Source organism: Ochotona princeps, chromosome 9 (assembly GCF_030435755.1).
Source record: "Ochotona princeps isolate mOchPri1 chromosome 9, mOchPri1.hap1, whole genome shotgun sequence".
Classification (NCBI taxonomy): Eukaryota; Metazoa; Chordata; class Mammalia; order Lagomorpha; family Ochotonidae; genus Ochotona; species Ochotona princeps.
The window spans coordinates 23,201,278-23,213,736 of NC_080840.1; the positions used below are offsets into that span (position 1 = coordinate 23,201,278).

General features: G+C 33.1%; 1 protein-coding gene across 1 annotated transcript in view; it reads left to right on the forward strand.

Annotated features, from left to right (window-relative positions):
• Positions 1 to 12,459, forward strand: part of CSMD3 (CUB and Sushi multiple domains 3) — an 878,998-nt gene that overhangs the window by 794,543 nt on the left and 71,996 nt on the right. Inside the window, exons 44-46 of the mRNA XM_058668892.1 lie at positions 64 to 241; positions 1,228 to 1,373; positions 11,885 to 11,965. Of these exons, the coding sequence (XP_058524875.1) occupies positions 64 to 241; positions 1,228 to 1,373; positions 11,885 to 11,965 (405 nt within the window). The remainder of the gene's footprint in view (positions 1 to 63; positions 242 to 1,227; positions 1,374 to 11,884; positions 11,966 to 12,459) is intronic.

A 12,459-nucleotide genomic window follows, 5' to 3' on the forward strand; every position in this document is an offset into this window, starting at 1 on the left:
CCATTTTTTTTTTACTTCTTATTGTCATAATTTTTTCAGCAGGTTTTTTTTCTTTTTCTGCAGCTCTTTGTGGTGGGAATATAACTGCCATGAATGGTACCATTTATTCTCCCGGATATCCTGATGAATATCCAAACTTTCAAGATTGTTTTTGGCTTGTAAGAGTGCCTCCTGGGAATGGAATCTACATCAATTTCACTGTCCTTCAAACTGAACCTATCTATGATTTCATTACTGTATGGTAAGCCAGGACAGTTACTATTGCTGGTTCCACTGTATGTGCCATGAAAGCAAGATAGAATTGAAGGCTGATCACAATCCTTTTATGAATTTCCGAATGATATATGGATGGGAGTAACTGAAGGTGACAGTTATTTGTATTGCACAAGGAGGTAAACAGGAGAAATACATTTTTGCCCATTTTTCTACATGAAATTTCTAGACATTGTCAGAAAATTCTTTATAAATGAAAGAATATATCAAGTTGTTATTAGGTTAACATTCTGAAACAATGAATTAGTACAGCAAATTTAAGGAAAGGAACTTCTCATTGATAAAAATGGCCAAATTTTAAGAGAAGAAAATTAATTTTGTTGATTTCTTGGTATAACAATGAAATGATTGCCAAAATATTATCATAAAATGTTAACAGAAAATGTAACTTTCAATAGTTTATTATGATGAAAAATGCTTGAAGTATATGCATAGACTTTTCTTAGGATACCTTTTCTATTAACTTTCTGAGTATTTTACATTTTTATCATATTGGTTAAAATATCTGTATTAAAACATGAAAAATCTAGATTAATAAATTACAACTGTATGGCTAACCTGTGGTGTGAATTCTACATATCTCACTAATGTTAACAGCCTGTGGTTCTTAAGATAGCTGCTTTTTTTAAAGGACAGACCTGTTTTAAGCACATTTAACAAATTGAATCTCAATCAAAACCAAAGCCAATATGTTGATTTCATCTTAGTACATTTCAATTATGTAAAAAATGTGATCTGGTTTTACACTTTATTCTTTCAACTAGGTTATTAGCCATATAGGCATACAAATACTGATATGAAATATTGGACATTTTTGTCATTTCTTCTCTTTGCATTATTACTAGTTATTTGCATTATTATTAATTTAGAAATACACATAATACTTAATGTTGATGTGAAAGTCTCCAAAAACCTCACCAATCTTTCCTTTTTTCCCCACCTTCTATTTAATAGGGATGGACCAGATCAAAACTCACCTCAAATTGGCCAGTTTAGTGGTAATACTGCATTGGAATCTGTCTACAGCACTTCAAATCAGATTCTAATCAAATTCCACAGTGATTTCACCACAAGTGGCTTTTTTGTGCTCAGTTATCATGGTTAGTATTATCTAGAAGTTTCTATTTTATTTGGTACTGTTTAGATTGCCTTGAAAATAATCAAATGCAATATGAATTTCAACAACGATTGAAAAGGTATTAAAATTGGACTTGTTTATCATCACTGTAATGGTAATGTCTCAAATACATTGACTTGCAAAGGATGACCTTTGTGAGTACTTAGGGACATTAAAATGTGTGCAAATGCATATGGGAAATATATCAATCAGTAATTATCTAGCAGAAAATAATCACTTTTGCACAGAAACCAATAAAAGAGAACCAGCTGCTCATATTTTATTGCATGTAATTTTGAGACATCAATAGATTTTTCTATGCAAAATGTTTACTCAACCTGCTGTGAATCTTTCTAAAATTAGCATCTAATATCTTTATGCTTTAAATCATATTAGTCATTCATTTCTACTCTTCTTTGCAAACTACATTCTAGAATCTTATATTTATGTGACTACTCCATATCATTAAGGTTATAGTTTTTATTCTTGTGAAATAATTTATGAATTAGCGAAATTTTACTTCTTTGTATAAAATTGTTTTGAGTCCTGTCTTTTTAATGTTAACTTTCTGAAAGGACATTCCAAGGGTGTTAAGAGGTTATTTTATTTGGAAAAAGTTATTGAAAATTAATAGCATGTAATTTTGAAAAAAAAGTTTATTATGATTGCAGCTTTTTATCTGGATTGGCTATATTTGCAGAAACATATTCTATTTCATTTAGCTTTATCAGAAAAAGTCTATATTATTTCATAAAATCAAAACTAAATTTATCAAAGTTAAATTTGAAGATAAGCATGTGTTTTATTATTATATGACTTGATTTTTTTCTTTTTAACACAATGCACCAAAATATTTAAAATGCCAATTTTTATTCCAGAAAATATGGTGATTCAAAGACAGTTGTATTCCAAGGAATTTAAACCCTTGTTTATCTGTAAATAGTAATAGAATTGAGCATAAAATGTTTGAATTACTTGGCGTGAGTAGTTATGGACCAGTTAGAGAGTTTATAATTAGTGTCCTCATGGTGATGCGCATGTTCCCCAGAGCTGCAGATGCGCTCCGGTACTGCCAGTTTGAAAATGGGACATTCAGACTGCAAACGTATTTAGGCTGATTTTCTGTTTTATTGATTTACGTTTCTTTACTATTGATTTGATCAGTGACCCCAGCAGTAAACATAAGATCAAGTCTGTTAGAATAGCTTTATTGCTTTTACACTTGTCACACAGAAAACAATAAACAGGCCAAAAGATAAATCAAATGGTGAATTGTATTATGTGTATTTTATATCTTTATGAGTTGATGTCTAAATCTGTATAAAATTGTGTCTTGCTTAAATAAGTCCTAAAGAAGCAATATTCACTGAGAGATTGTTAATAACAATAAGTTAATGTTACAGGGAGTATATTCCCAAGAAGTTTAGAAGAAATTTAAAAGGGAAAATATTATCAGAAAATATATGGATGAAAGAATGTATGTGTGTACATACATAACAAATATAAGTGCAGATTTATAAGCATGTATATGAATATGTGGACATATTTCTCTAAGTGCCTTAGGAATGATGCAGTCCGAAGGTTCATTTAGTGTTTATTTTCCAGTGGACCCTGAACCACTGTTACCTTTTGTCTCCATTTTCTTCAGCAGTATAACCAGATGGCAGTAGTACTGAAAGGATGAGATAAAATATTGTATATTCAGGATTTCTTCCATCATTAACATATGCTAGATTAAACTCTGCAAACATGTTGGGCTAAATACTGGCAATTCTGTATAGCTCAAACCAATAAATATTGTCATAATTAGTGTTAGCATTAGATTGCAAATGTCTCATATTGAAGACATTACATAATACATACCTAATGTAGTGCGTGGCAGACTAGATTTTCATTAGATACTTCCTTATCTTGTATCAGCTCACATTTTAAATTTTCTCTTTTAACATAATTTTTTACATTGAATTTTAATGTAAGGCACAATTAAGTGCTAGGGGCTCCTGAAGCTTACTATTTAAATCTGTAGTTCTGAGAATTTACCCAAAACTTAAAAATAGCCTTGAAATGTGGGGATGTAACTAGGATTGATGTTAAGAATTTACTGATACTTAAATTCCTCTGATTCCAGGAGGATAATTCTGTTAAATCACTGCTTTCTTTGATCCTGACTTGCATTTATAAGAAAGCATAATGCCAGATAAGTCGTATAGAAAGCCATGTATGATCGATTCACGCGTTCTGTCTAGTCCCTATCCAACTGCAGTCATGTGTTGTCCTCCTAAGGCTTCCTTCCTATATCATAAATTCCCCTCTTTTCTAATATTCACTAATTTTAATTTCCTTGGATTAAGTCCCATCTGCTTCAATTCATGACAGTTTAAACTCATATTAATCAATAACATCTTTTCCAGATTGCCACATTTCGTATATCTTCTTTTTATAATTTATTGTTAATTGATTGTTTCATTTTGCTGTAGCAAATTTTTGGTCAGATCCTTCTTAAAAGAGTTTGAGCTGTGTTAGTTCCAAATTTTTGAAAATTGGTTTAGAATTAGTAAATGCATACCTGTCACCCTTCATAAATACAACAAAAAATATTTTATCAAATTAAGATAATTAAGGTAATTTATTATAATTAAATGGTATTGTTGCACACCAGGTCAAAATTTAGTAGCAACAACTCCATTCCAAATGAGAGTTCAAAATGACAAAAGTTAGTTAAGTCATGTCATATTTCATGGACTGCAGGTAATCCAGGTAGATAACTCATTATTTGCCAAGTATTTTAAGCTGATTGTACATATTTAATATTATGATAGTTCATTCTCAAGTTTTTTCTATATAAATTTTCTTATTGTCCTATCCACTTGTTCTGTTGTACCCTGTCCCTATGTAAGAAGTGTTTTTTTTTTAAGGATTTGTATATTTATTTGTATATTTATTCTATAAATTTGAATTGGACAGGTCCATTTTTCATTTACTTTCTTAAGGTCACATTGGCCATTTAAGTTTTATTTATGAATATATTTTAATGCACTTCAAAAATTAAAAAAAGTGTTTTTGTTCTTTATGAGACCCAGACAGCCATCTGATACGAAACCTCTCATGATCAGAAATAACATTCATAAAAAGGTTTGCAAAATGAAATGTGTGTGCAGTGAAAAATTGAAGAGGTGTAAACATTGAAGCATTTAACTCTGGTGTAAACACTGAGGCATTTAAGTCATATTTTTCTTCATTTTGATGAAATGTTTTTGACTGTCTATATTGATATAATTATAAATCCCTGAAATAAGATCTACGTTTTCTTGATATCTGCCGTGGAGGCAAGTTTTGGTTGGCTTACAATAAATAGTGACAATCCTGCTCAATGACCTCCTGAAAGTGAGTTACAGAAAATCAATTTTACATGCCTGTTTTTACAGGCAGTGACTTTGTATGGTCACTACAGTTGTGATAATTACCATTTACTGAGGCTCAAAATTCTGGTCACTGTGCTACATGTTTTCCATGTATTATTGCTAATTTTTATCATATTCTATAATGCAGGTAACCATCATTATTCCTTTTACAATAGTGAAAAAACAACTCAGTGTAAAACTAGGTGCTATGCACAAAGCCAGAGGACTAACAGAAAGGATCTCCAGAATTCAAAGTAATTGACTACAAAAATTTATGTCTTTTGAAAAAAATAAAAGCAGTAACAACAACATCAGTAATATTGACTGAAGTGTATTGGGTTTTTGCTAAGTGACAAGCAATATCTGAAACAGGTGCATATCATTACTATATTTAATGCCATATACACTTACCTGTTGTAAAATATCCATCAAAATGACTCCTTATATAGAGAAATGATGGGACTTCTCATTTTCCAGAACATGTTTGCCATTATTACATCTTGGAAGTTCAAACTTCTTAGTGCCTTTGTTTCCCAGGAACTGTGACCTTCCAACAGAACATTGGTATATTTACCACAATTTGTTATGTTCCTTGATATGGTTTCCCAAATGTGCCTTGGCCATTGTGCCCAGAATAACTTAGTTTTATTGCCATCTGACTTGTGCCAACCAAAATAACTTAGAAACTTGCTTCTAGTTAGACTATGTACTAGCTAATTTGAACCAGAAATTGTCATTTTTTTTTTTGAGAGGTTAATGTCTTTTATCAAGGGCACTTTTCTTCCAGTAGCAGAGTGTTGGGGAAATTTAATTTATTTGCAAAAGAGTGTAGTTGTTTGGGGAGTGTACCAGGGAACTGGAGTAGCTGGGACACAACTAACACCCATAATGGGATCCCAGTGTTTGGAAGGAGATGATTTAGTCAACTCTGATTTAAGTAATTAAATCTTTTAAAAATAGTTATAGTATGTTCCTTTACAGAAAAAAAAGCAAGCAGAACTACATAGTACAGAAGGAGGAGAAAAGAGACTGCATGTCACCCCTGAAGTGCTGTATTTTCTATGAATAAGTAAAGAAATTCAGCCATGTAGGGAAGAGGCTTTTTGGCTCTCCAGGTTTACTTCTCACACTCAATACTAAGACAGGTTACTTTCACTTAACTTCATTGGAGGTCAACTAATTCACACATATAAGATGTGTCTCTAATTCAAAAAGTTTCTTAAAGCAACTTATCTATTTTAAGGGAGATATCAAGAATGCCTTCTTGTTGATCCATTTATTATAATAGACACTTTGTCTCTTTCATCTCTAATTACTGGTTTGAGCATTACTTCTTATTTATAATAGTCTCTTATACAATCATAAAAACAGACTTACTATAAATGTCAATGCAACAAAAGTGTCATTTGCATAAGTACAGTTCTAAATACAATATACCTTTATAACTCATGTCAAGTCACTAGCAGATTTTCTACAAAAAATAAAAAGTTTAATGTTTTTCCCATGTCATGCTAACTTGGGTCGCTTTTTTTTTTTACAATCTTTAAGAGGAAAGGCTTAATTTTTTTATATAACTTTGAAAATATGTTTTTAGTTTGCATAGCTTAATATGCAATTACTGATGCTTTTTCTTCTCAAAGTTTCCCAAAACATGAGATTATCAGATGTGAACAGTTTGGATCACCAGCAAAGCAGATAGGGGCTCTTAGAGAACTTAGATATTATAGAGGAATATAGAGTGCTATTCAAGGAATACTGTGTCCTCGCTTAGCAGAAAGGTTATGCGTTTGTTCTTTTTTTGGTTGAGAGAGGGAATGGCAATTTGCCAGTGTTCTGTTTTGTCTTTTGAAGAGGCCTTTAATAGCTCAGTTGAATAAAAGTGGATAAATGCAGCATTCTCTTTTGAAATTGGGTTGGATGTTTCATTGCACATAAAATAGGAAAATAAAAATAGCCTAAAATACTGCCAGAATCAAATCCTAAAGCATCTTATTTTTTTTTTTAAAGAGGCAAAAGTGTTGCACCAGGAACAAGATATCCATGCACAGTTAAACAAAAATAGGACACCATTCAAATAGTCATCATTTTCCAGAGATACTGACATGGAGGCTATGATGCTTTCAAGTAGTTGTTAAATAGTAAATGTTATTTTAGAGCTGAATGACACATTAAATCACGTGATTCTTCTCAAGAGAACACAGATTTAGACCGAATGGGTATTTTTAAATTGTAAACATTTATCTTGTGCAGCTTTTCTGTTAATGGGCACAACTGAAAAACTGTTCCTACATAGAAAAGCCCATGAAGAACATGGGCCAAAATATATGTTCACATTACAGAAAATGTAGATGACATAATTCATATGACTTCATAGTCTCAGGTCAGTTAGTAACTGAGGCTGAAACTTTGTCTGCCTTAATTTACTTCCAGGACACCTTCTTCTAACCCGAAAGAGCTTAGATTAGGTGATTTGGAAGTTAACTTACATTTCAGTCTATGATTCTGACCCAAGCAATATTAAATTTATTTGTACCAGCTCTGTGTACGCTCTTCCAAAGAAACTAAAGCTTATATTCTGTACAAGAAAAGATTATTGTTAATAGAATTAATTATTAGCTGGGTTTTGAGTGTGATTTCCAAAGTACTGTACTGGCTATTTTGAGAACCCATACACGATTTATATGGTGTATGGTGTAGATGACCTGTGTTGCTGAAGTCACGGATTTAAGGTCAGACACTTAGCAAGTAGCAGAGCCGAAATTTCAATACAGAGCAAATATTTACTCAGGCTGTTAGTGCACAGGAGTTCCTCACCAACTTAAATTGAAAGTTATGTAGTTCCCAGTGATTTTGATAAGGACTGATAAAAATGTCTTCAGAGAGGTAGACTTTGCATGGTGTTCAACTCTCTTCTATTGCCTTCAACTGAAGGAAAAACCAGTGCCACATTATACCATGCTCTTGCAAGTCAAAGATAATATGCCTAAATGTAACTCATGATCATTTCACTAAACGCCAAATCAAAACCTCTCATGGAAAAATTAATAAAGGCAAAGCATATTATTTCTCTAAATGTTTTTGTGTCTTTATTAACACCAAATATCCTGGAGAAATGGAATCCAAATTTCATATTTTAATTCATGCTTATATAATACTTACAACTTTTAATCCATATGCTTTGGGCATGCAAAATCATCTTCTTTGAAACCACCTCTGAACTGTTGACACAAGGATGAAGAGACACTGGGCAATACCTATGGTTATACAAAACAGTTAGAAGAAAATAATGAAGTGTAAAAGTAATTGCTGCAATTGTTTGGGATTTAAACACTTGTAGTATTGTCTTTAACAGCCAAAAGAAAGGACCCAGCACAATGGCTCAGTGGTCATTGAAGATGCTTGGGGAGTGAACCAACAAATGGAAGATCTTTCTCTCTTTATCACTTCTCTGGAAATCTGCCTTTCCAATAAAAATAAATGAATCTTTTTGTTAAGTGTCAAAAGAAAAACAGACATTATCCCTGTTGCTTTTTTACCCCTGGGTAGTATCTCAAGCCGACTGCCACGTTTTGTTTACTAGTACCCTCTGTCCCACAGTTGCCTATCTTTCACTGCAATTTGCAGTTTCCCACCTAGTATCATCACAGGGGAGACTATTTTTAGACTGCTTCTTGGGGTGGTCAACATTCTGACAGTTATATAGAAAATGTTTGTTGAGTTACATGCATAATGAATGAACTTAATCACTGATTTGTGGAAAAAATTGTCAAATGTATCATGTGTGAGTGGAATTGACATATTTTAATTTGATTATTTCCTGTAGTCTTCACTTACAATATTGCTGAAATATGATCTTTTTACTTTGTCTGCATTGTATGTGTTTGGTGAAACATTAACCTTTTATTGTAACTTAAAATTACGTCATCTTAAAATTTTTAATTAAAAATAAGAATTGGTAAACTCTTGGAATTGTGGAAAATTTAGCAAAGAAACATTTTTTTTGAAGTTGACACTTGTAAAATTGCCCAACAAAGATATCTCTGAGCATCACATACCTCATTAATATGAATGTACAAACTCTGGGCTGGCAAAACCTTCAAAAGAGTTATGTAGTGTATTCCACTGATAACTGCCATGGATTCCACATAAAAACAATGGTGCTTATTTTAAACATGCTTAAACATTTTTTTAAAAAGATTTATTCATTTTATTACAGCCAGATATACACAGAGGAGGAGAGACAGAGAGGAAGATCTTCCGTCCGATGATTCACTCCCTAAGTGAGCCGCAACGGGCCGGTGCGCGCCGATCCGATGCCGGGAACCAGGAACCTCTTCCGGGTCTCCCATACGGGTGCAGGGTCCCAAGGCATTGGGCCGTCCTCAACTGCTTTCCCAGGCCACAAGCAGGGAGCTGGATGGGAAGTGGAGCTGCCGGGATTAGAACCGGCGCCCATATGGGATCCTGGGGCGTTCAAGGCAAGGACTCTAGCCGCTAGGCCACGCTGCTGGGCCCAAACATTTTTTTTTAGTTGAAAATATCTTTCCAGAAAAATGAACCAGTCCGTGTGGATATATCTATGTTTCTCTAATTTCTGACCTGATATGAATTATATAAAATAAGATTAGATAAAAATATTATTTAAAGCTTAACTTCAACGGTTTTTCTGGGTAGGACATTTGATATATTTTTCTATTTCTTTTTTTTTTACAATTGTTTCTTATAATTATGCATTTTTAAGTTCTAGATTCATGAAAAATTCAATCCCTGTTTATAATCCACAAAGCTTTTTCTCAAAAATCAAGTTTATACTGTTTTTTTCCCGGGCTTCTTTACATGATGGCAAACCGTCCATACAGGAGGAAATTTTTCTTCAGAATCAATATTCCTGCATATCAAGTGCTTTTATTAACAACTAAAGTACACGAAGGAAGATGTTTAAAATGATAGATATGATTTTGCAAAAGAAAAATTGACACAAATTATCCTTGATAAATAATAATTTATTTATATTTTGAGAAATTTTCTTCTCTCTGTCCTTAGTAAACTGAGAGTTTATTAGCTAATTAGCCTTTTAAAATTGTTTTTGTGTTAATGATAAAATCAATGACTGCTCCTTTGCTAATAATTTTGGATATTTCCAACTCCAGATGAAATATTCTTATGCTAATGATTACTCTTTAGAAAAAGAAAAAAACTGGGCCCAGCGGCGTGGCCTAGCGGCTAAAGTCCTCGCCTTGAAAGCCCCGGGATCCCATATGGGCGCCGGTTCTAATCCCGGCAGCTCTACTTCCCATCCAGCTCCCTGCTTGTGGCCTGGGAAAGCAGTTGAGGACCGCCCAATGCCTTGGGACCCTGCACCCGCGTGGGAGACCCGGAAGAGGTTCCAGGTTCCCGGCTTCGGATCGGCGCGCATCGGCCCGTTGCGGCTCACTTGGGGAGTGAAACATCGGACGGAAGATCTTCCTCTCTGTCTCTCCTCCTCTGTGTATATCTGGCTGTAATAAAAATGAATAAAAAATCTTTAAAAAAAAAAAGAAAAAGAAAAAAACTTTTTCTATAAAGTTTTTGAGCATAATGATGGTTATTCAGAGTCTATAACGTGATATTTCAATTTATGTGTATAAGTTATGTGAATCGAAACAAGATCAATATTTTCTCTTGGTTGACTTTACTACTGGAGGCTTGGAACTTCTTTTTTCTTTTGTTCATGCAATATGCACTATGTTGTTTATACTAGGAATTCATTCTTAAATCTAACCCTGATTTGGTACTCATTTTTGAAATTTTCTCTACCTTCCCAGTCCTCCCATACTGTAATGAACAGCATTTTTGTGTTCAGATTCAGGTTTTCTTATTAAAATCTTTGTAAGTTCCTATGAGGAAAAGCAGATGGTATTTGCCTTTCTGGTTTTGGCTTATTTGGCTCAGCATGTTTTCCAGTTCCATTTATTTTGCTGCAAATGATTGGATTTTATTATTTTTGTATTCATACTCGCATCGCTTTGAGTATACATTCTTTGAATGATGATCAGCTTGGTTGATGACATATTGTAGATATTGTGAACAGTGTTACGGGATAAATGGTGGAGCAAATACCTCTTTAATTTCTTATCTTTTCATTAATACCCAGTAGTGATGATTCTGAATTGTATGGAACTTTCATTTCTAGATTTTTAGAAAATCTTCATATGTTTTCCACAGTGTCTGTGGAAGGCAGCAATGAAACCTAAGTAATGGGATTGCTCCACTTCAAGAGGGAAGCCTCAGTTGAGCTCCAGGCTCTAGGATTAATATAGTACATATTTAAAAGACTCCTCAGAGATATTGTATTTGTTCAGGAAAATAATTGTTCTTGATTTCACATGATTCACAACTTAAATTCATAGAAACCTTTCCAAGCAAGCTTTTAAATTACACCAAATAAGTCTACTGATAGAATGACCAAACTGAAAAAACAGTTAAGCTAGACATTCAATAAAAAATTAACTCAAAAATGTAATAATACAGCATGATGAGAAAAGATTCAATACCAGCCCTGGCCCATTGTAGCTATCTGACTTGGACAAATTCTTGTTGAAATACTTTCATCTTTTATAAGATGGGATAACTTATCAATGAGCATTTTTGTGAGATTAATGGAGTTAATGTAAATTCTTATTTCATTGAATCTGTATTTGCAATTGACACCATATGTTGAGCATCTTGCTAAGTGCAGTCAAGTCTTTGATGGACCTTGTAGAAGATAGGCATTGAAGAAATAAGCAAAAATAAATGAAGAGTTCCAAACTGTAGTCATATCAAGGAGGAAGAAAACAAGGTGTTACAAAATGGCTAGCCAGAGAAATTAGAATGAAAATGAGCAGTTGTAGTAAAAAGATCTGTGTCATTATCATGGGAAAATATTTTGCTTTCTAAGGAACAGGTAGCAGTTTTTCTCAATATTTTTGTATATTTTTCAAGTTATATAGTTGGACCTTAATAAATTCTACCATTTTTTATTCTTATAAAAATTGTACATAATGTTTTTTTCACATTAATAAGTATGTATGGCCACGTGGAACGGAAATAAACATGTTGTCTGTTTTTGTAGCCTATCAACTAAGAGTGTGTCAACCTCCACCATCAGTGCCCAATGCTGAAATTTTGACAGAAGATGATGAATTCGAAATAGGTAAATTCTGTTAAATTACATTCAATGAAAACATACTGCTAACGGAGCTGTTTGTTTCAAAAGAAACAAAAATCTGTGAGAGTGGTAGCCTACGCAGGAACCTTTTCCCCAAAGTTATTAGGCAGTTTAAGAATTCTTAAGAAGAAAGAACACTTAACACAGGAAAGGAAACATTAGATTAGAAGAGTAACTTCTGTTTTCACAGAGAATACAACTGGAAAACATTGTTGCCGTCTGTATCACACAGTGGTTGTTCAGAGAGCTTTTCTCAAATCTGGTTGCTGACTTCTGTTCTTGGAATTCAAGTCTGCCTCTTACTTGATAGATTGATTATACAGGATGTTCTGAAAGTCATGTTTCATTTACATGTCTTGAATAATGCTTGTTTGATTATGCTCAACTTGACAATAAATCAGGTCTTTTAAAAACTAAGTTGAAAATTCAACTGAAATAATGTCTTGCAATTTAAAAATGTAAGAAAATAAGACATCTTG